Here is a 17,520-nt window from a genome sequence, read left to right as displayed (position 1 = left end):
AAACGTTCCCTTCAGCAGTGCATGGAGAGGAACATGTTGCTCTTGGTTACTTTTCTGAGCTGCCATAGTTTCATGCAGAGGTTGTTTAGTTCAATAGCCGTGCTGCCCCTCAATTCATCCCTCTTTCATGATCCTCAAATTTTGCAGATGACAGAATCCAGACTACTGTATATATACATATATATATATATATATATATATATATATATAATAGTTGTGGAGAAGTAAGTCATTCAACTTACTTTTTGGACATGTTGGGTAAATAACATTACATATTATAATATGTATGTATTAATATTATATATATATATATATATATATATATAATATTATATTATATCAGATGGTCTCCTACTATCGGTGTGAGACCTTTGGTGTCCATCGGTGCAAAAATAAGGGAGAGGTTGTCATTCTTCTGTCAAGATGGTCTCTGAGTGTAACAGAATAACCAGACCTGAACTTCCAGAAATGGACTTGTGCAACTTTTTTTCTACTTGGACCTCAGAGTTCATATTTGGATATGTTATTATAAACTAAATATTGAGCTGAACTGTGGTAGTTTGATGTTGCTATGAACTTCCTGTGCCCTGTGGCACCATGGTAAACTTAAAGAAATCTCGACATTGAAGCTCTATAAATCGACCATTATTAATTTAAATGAACTTAAAATCTTAGATTTTCTTCACAATTTGTTTTAACAAATATTTTTTGAAGGGTGTTTCTCTAGGTGCTTCTTGAAGCTACTTCCGGTTTGGGAGGGGCCATCTTTATGGTTCCACCAGCATATGATTTTAAAGGTGTCAGAGGTCACACAGACTGTGTCACATGTCTGAGGGTAACAGAGCATAAGAGCAAAAGAGGAACAGTCATGAAAAACATGTTTTTTGGCCCCAGTTCATTCCCTGCGGCCCCTGGGGGTCTGAAAATGACAGAGTTCACACTAGACTCAATATCAAGCCTGTGTTTGACCTTCTAGAACTGGTCTGATCATGAACATGTCATGGGTGCTTATATAACCTGCTTGTGAAATTTGGTGTAAATAGAGTAAAACTGAGGTAGAAGGACTCACTGTTGTTCTGGAAGTTCTCAGGCTTCAGTGGTCAACTAAGAAACATGTGCTCTAGTCCTGTCCCTTAAAGAAATCCACTGACGACAATCTAATGTTTGTTGTTATGTTCCTCACTTTTTCATGAATACATTTCCTATTTTTGGGATGAAATTATTTTTTTCCAATAAATGAATGTATTCATAATCCATCTTGTGTTTATGTCATGCACATAGCAAACAACTTAATTGATTATCAATTAGCTGTAAGTAATAATTTATGCAATACATGTTATTGATTATCAACCTATGATTATATATGTAATTATTGCAATAGTAGTAAACCTTAATGGCGTAAATGCCTTTGACACTTGATAAGCTATTAACTCCAATATGAATTTTGTACATGAGCTGCTTTTTATCACCTTGTCATTATAAAAGATATGCACTGTAATCATAAAAACATAAATTTTTATTTTTTAAGCATTCATTGGTATCAATTATAGGCTTCTCTGATGTCACAACTGGATTGATCACGTTGGGATGAATACTATGGGAGCATTATTCAAAATTATGTCAAATTGTGCTTTATTATAGGTTATATATCAAACGATTGTTCACAGTTTCTGGTCTGAGTCATGGTTCTAGTGATGTCATGACTGCCTTGCTCCTGCTGCTAAAATGTTCTATAGACCCTTCAAAGCCTCACCATCAGGCCCCATGGTGTATCTTAAAAGAATAACACAATAAGAATGAGGAGCTGTACATGGAGTAGTTCTGTTCTTCACTTGCTAAATAAGCTCTTACCCTGCTGTGACACTGCCATGCAAGACAACTCTTTCAAGGAATCACAATGACTTGACATGGACTTCCAGTGTTGGTTCATCCATTTCACAAAAATCTTTCTCTTCATGCCGTCCCCTTATTACCATAACAATTTCGAACCCGCTTCTCTTTGTCCGAAAGTCAACAGAACCTAGAAAACCTTGTGGTACAACATACGTTTTAATAAATTTGTATGATTCTGATCATTTGAAGTGTAAAATCTATTGAAAAAGATTCTGCAGTCTGGTGTAGCTACCAGCTTGATGGGCACGACCAAGTGTTTCCAGCAACAGAAGCCAGAAAACCTTGACCATTAGCGTCAGCATGTCAGTACGTCCTGGCACAGAAATGTATTTATCATTATTACCAAACATGACTATTTTAAATACCAAAGTGTCTAGGATGTAACCAACTCACCTGCTTTTGACATGTGTTTGGTGGTCACTGCTATTCCAAGTATACTTGATCATGCATTCAGAGATAAGAGCTCCATGTTTCATTCATCCATTGTTTTATGGTGTTTCCCATCTGGTTTACCTCTTTGTGTTGGAATTAAATATACTCTTAAATTTTATTTGATATATAAATTCTTTCATTTAAAGAAAACCACAACAGATCAAATCCCTCATCCAAAAGGGTTAAAATAAACTCCCTGATAACATAGGTTTAATATGTTATCTGTATCAATATGCAGAAGTGCCTGGAATAAATTAAATCAAAATCTTGAATATTAATAAAATAAATCCCGTGCACGGTGGAGGGATACAGTAATGAGGTGACCCGATAGAAATCCGCTATACGCATGTTTTTTATCAAATTCTACGTCTGAGGTGTGTAAAAAATAAAGCTCAAATACAGAACTGGATCATGACCTTGTCAATGTGTTTTTCTACACCCTAACGCCTGTTTATTAGCAGGCGTGACGTCACTTCTGCAGGATTGCGATTAGTGTTGACAAATGTCACATAGATCGCTCATAATCACTGCCAAATAAAAAGAAAACATATGTCCATAAACGCAATCTCAATGTAAGGGTCTATTTTCATACAAAAGCGCACCAGATTATAAAGAGGATCAAGCGAAATAGCACATCCAGACTTTACTATACAGATTTTACACATTCATAAAACAATCTCAACACTGTGGCGTTGTAACACCGTAAAATACAATATAGTCACTTTTACAGGACCTTTTAATCATTTATTATTCCACAAGGGCATCTTGACTTTCACGATACGTGAACAATCCAAGCTTCAAAAAATACAAAAAAAATCATTTTTTAGAGATTTATGGGCGCTGTACCACCTCAAATTGGTTCGAGGTTGGTAAGCACAATCAGGGGTAGAATGGAACTGTCGACATTAATAAAATTGAATGTGCGCGATATAGTTTTAGAATTACGGTAGCCAAATGACAAGACCAACGCGTCACGTCACGTTACCATGGCAACGAAGAGTTAGGCGACGCGTCAAATGTTACCCGGGCCGTCTGAATCCGACGTTGGGGGAGTTCTCCGTATATTTGGGACGGCTAAGACCGATGTTTATGTCCCCCCTATAGTGTCACCCTAGTGACATCTGGGGTCATTGCACTGTGTCGGACGGTTGACGACATGGGCGTGAGGAGGTGTTGTTGGTACAGCTTACTTTTGTCATATTTTGTTTGTTTGCTAGGTAAAAGGATCAAAACACGGAGTCGCTTCCGTCACTCAAACACGACGTCACTTCTTTGCCGGGTCTTATACTTCGCTTTGTGGAGAAAGATGATGAATCCAGAGTGTGTAATGGGTCATTTATTCGCCGCTTCATGTCAAAGAAAATTCAAGCTTTCAATAACGATCGGACCGGACTCACTTAACCCAGGGACTTTACAGGTCGATAGCCCCGGGCAGAAAGGTGGCGAGCTGTAAAATGACCGCTATATTTAAGTCAAATTTCCCGTCCGGGAGGTCGTCTCTTTCCAGCCAAATTGTTCTTTCAAGTTCTCTGTGTCACCGATCACCCGCTGAGAGACATTCGAATTTGTCTTCCTGTAATCTAATTATTCAATTATTTTCAGGTGGGGGTGATCTTCTGTTCCGTCTTTCGCTCTCCCTTTCCCGGGTGTGTCTTGCTTCATTCTTTGTTATACAATTTAAGGTGTGATTTGCAGATAAACAGATGTTGGAATCTTCCAGTGTCATAACTCTTCTCTTGAGTTTCTCCACGGAGCTCAATAAAGTATCTTTTTTTCATTCATTATTGTAGCAGTTGCACTTCTGAATGCACATTGCTGTAGTAAGCCTTCATGTATTATATATTATATTAAACTACACTTTAATGCAATTTGATTTTATAAAAGAAAATATTTCAAAATTCATATATTTATACTACTATTAGTAGGTCCATTAAAGCACCCTTTATCATTATGTGCCATGACAAAGATATGTGATATAATCACTTGGTGGTCTATGGCGTATACGTATATAATAATTTTAATCTAACATAGGGAAATATCTAATATGATATATCTACCTTCTGGGTCTGAGACTGAAGATTTAAATAATTGTATTATTTATTTACATTGCAGTACCTCTTTGTCTGGAGTTGTAATTGACTAAAAAGTTACGTGGACAATTAGGCGATCGCGTAATTGTATTACATGTCGACCAGGTTTCTGGTGTCAGTGTTTAGTTTTGTTGGTTGATTTCTAAATCATATGTTTTTTGACTAATTTCCAAGCCTACAAACATTCTGGCTGGTAAACCTAATTATGTCCATCAAACGACACGTCTGAGTTGTGCGTCCAAATGTGTCAGTGTATTAGTGGTTGAAATGTGAAACATAGTGTGAAGAAAAGAGAAAGTGTGCTGTTGTTTGACTGCATTCTAAACATCAATTGAATAATCCAACAAAAAAGTAAAAAGTAAGGTAAAGTAAAGTAAAAAATATAACCTGTTCTTGTTTTTGATTGACATGTTTATTTTACTTAATCTGTTTCACACTTCACACAGTGTGTTCATTATCCTACTATGGTTGTCTCCTGCTCAGTCCGTGACAAAGATCACAATAATACATAAACAGTACGGACAATAGTAGAAAAAAGGTCTGACTCAAAATAATTCAATGCCAGCTTAAAGGAAACATAGCGTTGAGTATTAACAGCACAGTGTGTACTGAACAATCATTCCAAAAGGGTTAAACATATTTGTCAAAGGACATATTTCTTCTTTGTTCCATCAGGTTCTGTTCAAAGGAAAAGATTATTTACAAGTCCCCAGGTGAAGACGGATTACACCCTGAACATGCAGCTTTAACAGGTTTTGAAACTCTGCAGGCATTTTGTGGTAGTTTGTTGGTGATCTGTTGTCATAGTAGTGATGTGGCAGGAAATAGAGTCCAAATGGATGAACATTGAAGGGCCAAAATCCATACACATTTACATTTTGACAATTTTCTAGTGCCATGCTCACCATGAATAAACCACTACTGAGTCGAGCAGCCTTCACGCCTCTGGAACGCCAGAACTGAGTCAGCTTGCTCATATATACAGGGTTCAGAAAGACAGGATGAGATGGACTCTTGATACCTTTAAGGAAGTTTATAGTTTTAAAGACCAAACGGTTTTGGCCAGGTATAGCAATCATGGCATCTCCATGTGGTTTTATCTTCTCTGCCAATCTCTGTGTGTAATTCGCATGTCTTTTCCTGAAAATAAAAGAGGAATTAGAAGACGGCTTGAATTAGTTAGAGACCTTAAAATACTCACATTTCTCTGAAAATGCTTGGGTTGGCCGTCACAAAACTAGATTTATTGCCCACGTGTGTTTTGAAGTCACCATGCAAGGGAGGCAAATTACACCTAAGCATAACAAGAACAGGCAAAAACATTTTCGGTCAGAGTAATGGACAATGTGTAAGAGAGGTGAAGAGGAGAGTGCAGCAAGGTGGAAGGTGGAGTAAACTTGGGTCATCTGTAAAATAATTGTAGCTGATGAAGGAGAGGAGAAGAGATGATGCTGTAATATGTTTTAAGAGTGAACAAGACAAACACGATTGGAAACTATTGGTACACAATGTAATTAAGGATATGTGGAAAAAAGGAATATTACAAATGAAAGTGCGAGTGTTCATGGGTGTGTCATGAGGAGGTAGAGGAGGCTCCACTGTATTTGCAAACCACTGATGTAAAATGCCGAAAAATCGAGAAAAGATTATGCAGAAAACATTTTTTAATAACCTGATGACAAAATCCGCTGAATCTATCTTCTTCCCACAGTGACTGTCGTAGAGAATTCCTCCATTTCCAACAACAGAACATGTGTCCCAGGTTTTATTGTAAAAAGGATTTTCCTGTTGAAAAAATATTCAAGGAGAAAAAAAAAAAGTATGAACTGTTAGCACTTGATAGGATTTCCATTTCCATGTGAATAAACAAATGATATAGCAAGCATGTTTTCACTATTAGACACATGTATTACATACAGGTGGAATAATCTTGACCAAAGACTTTGACATTGGAGAGTTGACTCTGGTGAGGATTGCGTCTTCTAAGCCATTGCACTGTTTGTTCAGCAGAGATCTGTGGGAATAGATTTATTTGATCTGTAATTATACTGAAGAGCTTAGAAGAACCTCTGAAGAACTTGAAAACATTTCGATTTCTGCACTTATTTGCCTCACATCTTTACAAATGCATTTGGTTTTGCCTCAAAATCACACTGCAGCATATCCCATAATTCCTTACCTGAATTCTTTCTGATGCTGCTGTTGCTTCCACCAGGTTCGAGAATACATTTCCACAACATCCTTAATGAGCTTCCTGTTAGGGAATTCTTATAAGAAAGTGTTTTCAAAGACTTAACCTAAACTAAAGTTTTAGTTATTCTTACTCACTTGCAGCCTTTGCAGAATTGTTTAAGTTTAAGGGGCTGTCTTCTCATCGTTGGTAGATTATTTACCATCCCACTGGTGAAACAAAGATAATAAAAAAGATCAATATTAAATATATTATTCTCAAGAAAACAAAGGAATTAGAAGAAATGCCTCAAAACGGTGTTGCCGTGTCCTACATAAACAGACCACACACTGTTTATATGTTTTCTCCACAGGGTGAAGTAAAGCAGACTCTGTTTTTTTTGTTTTTTTTTTATCAAACTTTACATTTTTTTTAAGGCTTGTGTTATTTCAGAGACAAGGTGAACCGAAGTCCCAAAAACAAATGTGTTTTTGGTATCCCTTGTGTTGTCTCTGGGTCAAGGTGAACAACCTGCCTGGCTACCACAAATACATATGCAGTGGTGGAGGTTGTTTACCTTGACTCAAGGTAAGGTAAGGTAAGGTAAAACTTTATTGATCCCTCAGGAGGTCTCCTCGAGAAATTGTTTTTTTCCAAATAGCCACAGAAAATACAGCAATTTTGCATAAAAAATAATAAATAAAAATAAAATAAGAACAAGAACATAAAGAGAAAGAACAATGTGATTCAATCTAAGTATAAAGATAAAGAACTCAGAGATAACACAAGGGATAATAATGCAGTGCAACCGACCTGCTAAACGATTGATTTTACATTAAGTGAATCTTTTTATTTGTAGGCATAATACAACATATTTTCACTATTTAAGGTGAGCTTCAGAGCTTCAATTCTTTATCTATGTTATTTTTTTCACAGAGAATAACATTTGTTTTTAGCATAAATAATAGTGAGAGCAGGACATTTAAAAATGTTAATGTTTAATTCATCTTTTCTCAAAAATGATATGTAGAATTTTTGTGACGACCATGCGCTGTTGTCCGTACTAGTGTAAGTAGTGGTGCTGTAATGAAAGATGGACCCGTTTTTTGTTGCGGAGCACCTTTTGTTAAATTATTAAGAATAAGTTAGTAAGTAAAGATATTTTGGTTTCCTTCAAATTCACCTTTGTGGGCGTTTTCTTTTCATTGAATAAATGCTGCGACTTTGAGACGGTCTGTTACATAGTGGTGGCCCGTATGGGGAACGAGGATATCATTCTTGTGTAGAGATTTATATTTTGTTCTAAAAAAGACAATCATTTATAATTGTGTTGTACAACTGTTAAACTCCGTTTATTTGTGTTTGTAAATGTCATCCTTCTGACTGTATCAACAATAAACAATAATTTCTTGATTTTGGTTCAGGGCTAAAGGTGATAAAACAAGAGTATTGTGAACGTTGTATATCTTCTCTTATAATACAATAATCTCATTTTTAGAAATTCTTATCATTTTCAGAAAATTATGTCCTTCACTGATAGACAGAGCTCTCTCAGGGATGCAGCTTCTGATCATGTCCACAGTTCACCAGCCAGCTCATGTCCCAGTTATCGCCTCATATGTTGGAGAACGACGTCAAGACTGGGATAAGTGGCTTCCAAAGTTCAGGATGGCAATAAATACTGAGACCACTGCCGTGACTCATGCTACTCTGACATTCGGTCGAAACTTGAAGGGTCCACTTGAAAGACTGAGTACACTCAGCTCCATTGCCCAGTACAGCTGCTTATTAGACTCTCCATAGGCAAAAGAAACTCTTACTTCCTTTTAAGTTTGTTTGAATCGAATACATGTTTAACAATAGATCATTTTTAGAAAAAATATGATTGTTGACTTAACGTCCAAGCAATGGTTCAAATGTAAATGACAATGAATCCCCTGGAAATTACAATTTATTTTTTTGTGAGTGATAAAAATGCATTTGAGTCATTTCTAAAATAATTAGCTGAGGTAAATGATGCGATTAGATACAAGAAGGAAAATGAAAGTTCCACTTACTCGTTAGATGAGAACAACAATACAGTAACTGCCAAGCTTCCAAGTGTTAATAAAAAAATTAAAAAAATCAAGCCCTTCATCTCTTTACCCTGTTGTGACCTGAAGCTTTGGCACATCATATGTGTTAAATAGCAACAGACAAAACACACCCACTTCCTTTCGATCACTCTTGAGATTTTTCACAAAAGATAATCTGATGATGCAAGACATACAGAAAAACCTGAATATTCATCTTTCACTTTTTAAAAATCTTTCTGTAATACCTCCTTGTCTTTACTCCACACATTTCTTGTATTTTTTTAATCAATACAGGGCATTATTATCACAAGCCGTTATTTGTATTCAACAAACATTTAGAGTAACTTAAACGACAAAGATTCCAGTATTATCTTCGTTATGAAATAGCTGTTCAAGGGCAAAGTTTGTAATGAAATAAAAGATGTATTATGAAGATGAGGAGTAATATTTCATGTGCTACATTGAAACTTAAAGGGCAACCAATGTGTTGATTTAAGTGTCTCTTGAATAGATCTGGGACCTCTATTGTATTGTCTGTTTGTACAAAACTCTCTTTTCACTGAAATATTTACATTGGAAACAATGCATTTCGGGAAATACTTTTTTAGAGTCTCCACCTTCTCTAATCTCAGTTTCAGGTTGATGCTCTGACTTCTGTCTTGTTGAGCTGGGTGAACTCGCAACAGGAAAATGAGCTTTCCTCAAAATCAGAATTATCTGTATTGGAGAGTGGTTAGCATCATTTTTTCAAGCAAGAGGAATGACCGTAGGCCTTTGCAAGCTCCTACACCTACATTTAAGTTGAAAACTAATCCTGTCCTAGGAGAATTGTCAAAATCACAAAACAGGATTTAAGAGTATTTTTTATGTTGTAAATCTATATTGTTGTAAAGTTTGTGTTCTTGCTCGTTCGTTTTGTGAAAATGCAAAGATAGAGATTGTATAAATGTGTATGTGTGTATATTTCTGTTCTCAACATAAAGCTTGGAATACTTTTAGTTACATTTTCAGTGATTTAAAAGGGATCAAAAGTAGGTTTTTGGCGACTGCTTCTGCCAGCGTGTGTACTGCTTTTATTAAAAACATTTAAATGTTTTATTTTGAGTTTAAAAATAAAATAAAAACAGATACACATTTCTTGTTTAATCTACCATTTTTCTGAAAACCTTCAAACGCCAAATTTCCAGACTCCATTCACAAAAGCTCCAGACTTTTCTACCCAAAACTATCACTGCAAAATGGGTTATCATGTGTTCAAAACCATACATATCTCATATAGCAATTAAAAAGATGTTCACGTCAGAGCATGAATCATTTTGGGCACATAGAGATCAGAAAACCATTTAAAGCATTCTGTGTTTACTTTTGTTGTCTTTGACTTATACTTAAATTTGTTTTGTTAAATTAGAATCCCAACCGCCGCACAGAAGGATTTCACTGAGCTCTATTCTCTGTTCACTGATGACTGTTTGCAGGGGGTTTTCAGCATCATCAATGATGGACAATTTTCTTTTAAAGATCTCCTGTGTTTGAAAAGTAGATATCTTGCATCACCAGCCTTTCATCGAATTAACTATGATTCATTTCTTTGTCCACCATGTGACCATAGTCTAAGCAGGAGGTCCTTGTGTATGACATGAGATAACTTAGAAATAACATGAGATAACTTTTATAATCTATTGGTTATTGTTTCTGAATTAAAGCTTAGCACTGTCAATTGCTACAACGGATGAAGAAAAGAGTGAAGTCAAAAGACTTGGGCAGGAAACCAAAAAAGGAGTGAACGTTTTCCTAAGGCGTTCGCCTAGGTTATAAACCAATAGCGTAGAACGTTAGAGGGCGGAGCATGTACGGAATAGAAATATAAGTTACCTGGATGTAACTCCAGTTCTATTAGTACATGCGAAGCACTCTAACTGTTTGTCCAGCTAGTTCTTTTCCGTCATTGAGTTTCCCACGTCTGATTTTTCTTCTATTTTAACTATTATTTTCTTATTGGTAGCAGAGGAAATGTCGTCTATTTTGGAATTAACGTGTACATTTATTCAATAAATGAACACACAAAGTTATTTTTTGTATGATACACCAGCCGTGGTGTCAAATTGATCCTCTAGTGAGGTGGATTTGTTAAGGTTGGACTAAGTAGGACGTCAATGCTGCCTATGGCTGAAATGCACAGCTCGCCACTGGAATTAGGTATAACGAAACATCATTTCAATATTTGATGATTAATGTAAGGATTTAAAATCAATTCATGGCATTTTTCTTAGGAACATCCCTTTTTAAATTTAACATGGGACAAGTGTTCTGTTGTTGCAACTGAGGAATTATCTTTGACTGTTCCTGTGGAAAGAAGATTCTGCTGATTTAGTATGATTCAAGAAGTTAATTTAAAGGAAAAGAAAAAAAAAGCTTTCATTCTTATTTAAGTGCAACTTGCCTCCATCGGGCACCAAGTCTAACCTTGTGACTTCTATTTGGAGACTCCATGATTCTAATACCTGCTTTCATGTTAATGTTATCTTTGGCCTTTAAAATCGTCTGCACCCTGAAACTATTAACACACTTTGTACAGTTTCATTTCGATTGACGAGCCAATTTTAAATTAATCTGTGTTTACTTATCAAGGCTGTGAACCAAATAATGAATAGCAAAATGTAAGGTAAAACTTTATTGATCCCTCAGGAGGTCTCCTTCGGGAAATTGCTTTTTTCCAATAGCCAATACAGCAATTTTTTATAAAAATCAAAAATAAATCAAAATAAAATAAGAACAAGAGAAATAAAGAGAAAGAACACAATTACTCAATCTAAGTCTAAAGTTAAAGACAAAGAACATAGATCAAAGAAAAACAACAAAGACAAAGGATACAAAGATTAACATCCAGATACTTTCACTCCACTCCTGCCCCTGAACTCAGAATTGTACAATGAATGAATGAATGAATGAATGAATCCTTGAGTCTATTTGTTTTGCACCTGGGTAGGAGCATTCGTGCACTGGTACACTGGTAGAACATGCAGAGGAGCTTCTTGCAGATGTTAAATGATCGAAGCCTCCTCAGAAAGTACAGTCTACTCTGAACTTTCTTATATACATGGTCTGTGTTGCAGGACCAGTCCAGTTTACTGTCCAGCCACACGCCGAGGTACTTATAGTTGTTAACTATCTCCGCCTCGTCGCCTCTGATGGACACTGGACGTGGCTTTGTCCTGGACCTCCCGAAGTCCAAGACCAGCTCCTTGGTCTTTGAGATGTTCAGCTGCAAGTGGTTCCTCTCACTCCAGTCCACAAAGTCACGTATCAGACTCCTATACTCGTCTTCGCTGTTGTCCCTGATGCATCCAACAATGGCAGTGTCGTCAGCGTACTTCTGGACGAGACTCAGCTCTGAGTTGTAGCAGAAGTCGGAAGTGTAGATAATTATAGAAAGGTTTCCTGCTTACCTTGATTATTCGGGCCAGTTTGTGTGACTGAAAAACCCTTGTCGGCAGCTGACACCTTGATCAAGACACTCTAGATCTAGAATCCGGGTCAAGGCACCACTTTTATTGGGCCTGGGCGTCGGAACTCAGACCTTATTCCTTTCCTGGTTCTTGTGCTTTGATCTGTGGAGGATCAATGATCAGGCCAGTAATATATTTAGGTCATTCATTCCACTCTCCTGAGAAAACAACCTGAAGCAATGACGTTCGATCAGGCTTCTTCCATCGACACGGCAATTTGGAAGATCAGTGCAGTTGCAGGACAGTTTTCACTCTTGGTCACATACAATAACTGCTAGAAAAGAAAATATTTTGTTTCATGGGATTCTTTTTTACAATACTTTTATGTTTATTTAATTCATGTACAGTGCATATTTATTGTTGAAGAAAATAAATGTGTTTGCTGAACTCTTTGCACTCTTAGCTTTACAGTTTCCTTTTACTTTATTTTAGTTTATTCTTGGTTTATTTGTGGTTTATTCGTCCTTGTCGGTTTACCAGGGCATCCCCCATTCTTCCGACAGGACATAGGACCAAGGATCACTATTAATTTATTCCATTAATACATAACACTACCCTAAAGGACACATTCATTATTTTTCATGTTACCTGTCCTCTGCACGGGCTTTCGTCTACGCATCTCAGAACCAACTTCCCCGGTTTAACTAGACAGTCTCCACTATAGTCCTCCTTCTGGAATCCTGTGTTAATATGTTGTTTTACCTCACCCAGGACTCTTCTTTTGGTTGTGCAACCTGAACTGTTGTTTGTGCCAGCACCTCCCCTTCCATGTATCTCCACCCTAATGCTTTAATCGGAGGTTAAGATTACCTAGAATGCACCCATCCATTCATTATCATTCCATTGCATGCAGTGAATCCTTATAATCACCCGTCCGGCCATCTTCAGGGCCAAAAGTGGTTCCGTAAGTAGACACTCTGGTCCTATTTCAGAGACATTTGACATTTGCACTCCACTACTTAATATATTTACCCAACCTTTTCGAAAAATTTTACAAATTTGGAGAGCATTCACCCAACTCAAGCCTGTATCCTCCTTTGCTAGTTTTTTTTATTGTATATTAAAGTTTTCACTGTTCTTTATATCCAATCTGTTTTTTTATCACACCACTGTTTAATGAAACTTTTGTGCCTGTTTCTGACGTCAGACCAGCACCCGTATACGCTCTGGGGGAACAAGGTCTGGCTCTCCACTAAGGACCTACCTTTAAAGATGGAGTCAAGACAACTGTCTCCCAGATACATCAGCCCCTTCGAGGTATCTAGAGTCATCAACCCGGTGGTGGTTCGGCTCAAATTACCCCGAACTCTCCGAATACACCCGTCCTTCCACATGTCCCGCCTCAAACCATTTGCCACTTGCCCACTGGTTTTTCTTTATCAACTTGTTTGCCTTTCTGCCTGCCTGTCTGCCCACGTAGTAATTCCGACCTTTCCTCACAGGATAACCGACCTGCTCCATCCAACCTTCCGCCTGCTCCTTGACCACCAGAACTCCTACCGGCCCTGTCTCCTTCCACCAGTACTGCAACACATTATGCTTCCTCCGGACCTCACCCCCCTCTAGCAAGACACTGACCCTTGATTATAGAGGTTTTTTTGAGCACAAGTCCGTGTTTGACTTCTCTGCTTTTCGGCCCTCGGGACACAGGATGTAGATTGGATTGACTGATAACCTGGGATGTTTATCTGGGACAGCTGTCCTCTGTCTCAATCGCTCCCAGCGGTGCCTCCAAAATGAAGCAGTAACTATAAATTGCTAAAAATACAAAATAAAGAACTCTTTCCTGTTATTTTTTTATATTAATTTTAACCACCACACTTGTACCTTTTCATTTTTCTAGAATGTTTTATGTTGTATTCTTTTAAACTGTGCAAAATACAGAGAAGACTTTCCTCTTCCCATAAACTCTCTCATGGAGCAATTCCTTCATTTGCACAGATGCTGCTTTTTATATATTTTATTTTGAAAAGGTGCAGCTAGAACAGGAGCAAACAAAGTATGAAGCAACTACAGATGTCTCAACATCACTTTTTATAAATAAATCATAAACTAGACTTGTAAACAGTGATATGTCCGACTTTGTCGAAGCGTGTGTCAAGTAATCCAGGAAGATTTTCACATAGTGTGTATCGAGGTGTGTTTTGAAAAAAAAAAGAAAAAGACTGAAGTCAAGCACTGTTGAGAAAATGCTTCTTTTTTTAAAAAAAACAACATTTATTTTATTATCAGAATCAAGTGTCCACATTATGGGATGGTAGTGCAAATTAAGCCTCACTAGAATTGCTCCAAAGATGAGCCTCATGAACCACTGAAGCCTCCTAACCGAGTAGTTCATCTTTGGAGCAAAGCCTCGTGAGGCTTCATTGGCACTACCACCCCATCATGTGGACAATTGGGAGCATTGCATATTCTTTGCGCAAATGATTCTGATCGTAATCTTATGTGTTTAAATAACTTGTTTGCTGAAATACTTTTTTATTTAAAAAAAACAGTTTTCAACAGTGCTTGACTTCAGTTTGTTTCTTTTTTTTAAATAATTTCACCAGCTTTAGAAGTTACAGAGCGCTTCTGGAATCGGTCACGTGACGGGCCAGTACGCAGAGGACTTGTCGAAAATCTTACTGGAATACTAGACACACACTTCAAAGCCGCGACACATCACTAACAATAAGTGTAAAGCTATGAAATCATTTTGCTTAAATGATTTAGACTCAGCTTTAACTCTCTTAATTCTCACTAACGTCACAACATACGTCACCAACACACGTTGAAACACGCTTCGGAGCCTTGACGCTTTTGGACACATGACTAGCTTCCTGCCCAGTGGTCCTGACACAAACTGCTAATCCAGCCTTACACCCCAGCTCGGACTCTTAGGTCTGTGGATCAGAATCTAATGGTGGTTTGCTGAACACGCTTCCGGACCAGAGGAGAGAAATACTCCCTAGCTGTTGCTCCTAAGCTTTGGAACGATCTTCCTTTCCCTCTGCGTTTGATGGATCTACTGACTCCTTCAAAAAAAACACATTTTTATTTGTGTAGGCTTTTCCCTGATTTTCTAGGACTCCTGTTTTTGTCTTATGTGTCTTGGCCTTTGAATTATAAATTTTAACTGTGAATTGATGTGTGAGTGATGACATACAACTCTACTGCTCTTTTGATCCAACTGAGCCCCAGAGGATGAACAGCTTAGTCAATTGTTTGCTAGAAATCAAACAATGGCTGAGTGAAGACACTTTACAGCTAAATGTGGACAAACCTGAAACACTGGTGATTGCTCCTGATGATAAGATTCCAGGGTTGAGTCAGTACTTGGGTGACTTAGGTCAGTCTGTCAAACTGAGCCTGAGAAACCTGGGTGTTGTATTTGATAAAGACATGTCTCTTGTTCGACATTGCAGAAAACTGACCAGAAACTGTTTCCTTCAACTGAGAAAAATCTCTAAACTTAGGAAAATGTTGTCGGAACATGATCTGGAGCTTGTAATCCATGCGTTTGTTTCTTCTCGTCTGGACTATTGTAACAGTTTGTTTTCATGTCTTAACAAGAAGGAGCTGTCTCGTCTGCAGTTGATTCAGAACTCTGCAGCGAGAATTCTGACTCGCTCAAGTAGAAGAACTCACATTTCTCCGGTCCTTAAAACTCTTCACTGGCTTCCAGTTTCTTTCAGGATCAACTTTAGAATTCTGGTTCTTACTTTCAGAGCTATTCATGGTCAGGCTCCTCCTTACATCACTGATCTGATCAAGCCTTACACCCCAGCTCGGGCTCTGAGGTCTGTGGATCAGAATCTACTTATGGTTCCTCGCACACGGCTCAGGACCAGAGGAGAGAAATCTTTTCAGGCTGTTGCTCCTAAGCTTTGGAACGATCTTCCTCTCTCTTTGCGCTTGATGGAGTCTACTGACTCTTTTAAGAAACATCTTAAGACGTTTCTATTTGTTCAGGCTTTTCCTTGAATTTCTTGAACTCCTGTGTTGTTCTCAGTATTATCTTGATCTTTAAAGTATGTACTTTTTTGAGTATTGTTTTGATTGTTTAAGCGCTTTGTGACCCTGGTCTCGAAAAGCACTATATAAATAAATATTACTTACTTAATTACTTACTTACTTATTGGTTTTGATTGTTAAAGCGCTTTGTGACCCTGGTCTAGAAAGGTGCTTTACAAATAACATTTTCTTACTTACTTACGTACATACTTACTATGGAGGTATTTGGATGTTTTTTAAGTGTGTCTTGTGTTTACATTAAAATAGAATATCAATATTTTTCGGCCTCTAATACGCACATTAAATAATATAATCTTCTTTTTTTTTAAGCGTGCTCCTTCTTGAGCGCTTTATATATGGATTCATTCTTGTTGTGCTGACTGACCTTAAAGCCCAATTGTGTGGTACACGGTAGTGATGGGCTGATGGAGCTTTGAGAAGCAACATCATGTTGTTTAGAGATCAGTAGGTGGATGAACTCCAATAGTAGTTGCCAAGCAGGTTGACGTCAGCACAGTGAATTGACATATTTTGTAGTACAAAGGTGAGCATCTAAAGTTGTATGAGCAGACATGTAAAAAAAATGCATGGAGCGCATCTCTTAAAGCGAAATAACCAGATTGTTCTGTTTCTAATAGGATGAAGCTTATCATTCTCTCTCTCTTAGAGCCAGCTTTCTTTGTTAATACAACAGCAATCAGCAGTTGGATATTCCTCTTGACACTTCTTCTTTTTTGATTCTGTTATGAAGCCTGTAATCCGGCAGACCATATAAAGACTTGCAGGACTAGTCAAGCCAGGGGCGCTATGTACTTAGAATTGTGTGGATTTCCTACTAACAACAGGCTTCACTGAAATCTACAAATAAAAAAGATATTCGGATGAATTTGTCATACTTTTTCCTTTCACATCCAAATCAACGTGGAATTAAGCACAGACGTGTTAATCCCTTTCAACATTTTAATATGTATTGAATATTTTATTGAACCTGTATCTGGTTTTCCCCTCTTGATGATCAAAAATAATAATATTATATTATTTAATTTTTTTCATTACTTTTCAGTTTGGGTAAGAAAATAAGTGGAGAAACTGACACTCAAATGACCACTTGTATTTTCAAACTCTCTTTCACGCATCTGTGGAGCCTCATGTTGTCAAACTATACACTGTCCTGTTACGCACAAAAAAATAAGATAATACAAATAATGCAGCAACCCTTGGCTATTCATCCTCGATGCACTGGCTTCCTTTAGTCATCAAAAAACATGAAATATGACTTTTTTTGTTGTTGCCTATTTATTATATTAGTTAAATGTTCTAAGATAATAAATCATTTGATTTATTATCTTAGAACATTTAAC

At 37.3% G+C, this 17,520-nt stretch overlaps 1 protein-coding gene across 1 annotated transcript; it reads right to left on the bottom strand.

Moving 5' to 3' along the window:
* Nucleotides 1–5,110: 5,110 nt before the first annotated feature.
* Nucleotides 5,111–8,722, bottom strand: LOC148065346 (alpha-2,8-sialyltransferase 8E-like). The gene is made up of 7 exons (XM_087810148.1): nt 8,643–8,722; nt 6,744–6,815; nt 6,595–6,669; nt 6,333–6,429; nt 6,088–6,200; nt 5,617–5,709; nt 5,111–5,555 (listed from the first exon to the last, which is right to left on the bottom strand). Exons 1-7 carry the CDS (start codon nt 8,720–8,722, stop codon nt 5,111–5,113), a joined length of 975 nt encoding a protein of 324 aa, XP_087666274.1.
* Between the last annotated feature and the right edge of the window lie 8,798 nt (nt 8,723–17,520).

Source organism: Callionymus lyra, chromosome 15 (genome assembly GCF_982586985.1).
Source record: "Callionymus lyra chromosome 15, fCalLyr1.hap1.1, whole genome shotgun sequence".
NCBI lineage: Eukaryota > Metazoa > Chordata > Actinopteri > Syngnathiformes > Callionymidae > Callionymus > Callionymus lyra.
The sequence above is the reverse complement of the archived record's forward strand: the minus strand, read 5'-3'. Positions and strand labels throughout refer to the sequence as shown.

Excerpts from the sequence above, each read along its gene's own strand:
- LOC148065346 (XM_087810148.1), bottom strand. The coding sequence starts at position 8,722 with ATGAAGGGCTTGATTTTTTTAATTTTTTTATTAACACTTGGAAGCTTG. Across the intron at positions 6,430-6,594 it reads CAGCATCAGAAAGAATTCAG|ATCTCTGCTGAACAAACAGT; the intron begins GTAAGGAATTAT and ends CTATTCCCACAG. Across the intron at positions 5,556-5,616 it reads CCAAGCATTTTCAGAGAAAT|GAAAAGACATGCGAATTACA; the intron begins GTGAGTATTTTA and ends TTTTATTTTCAG.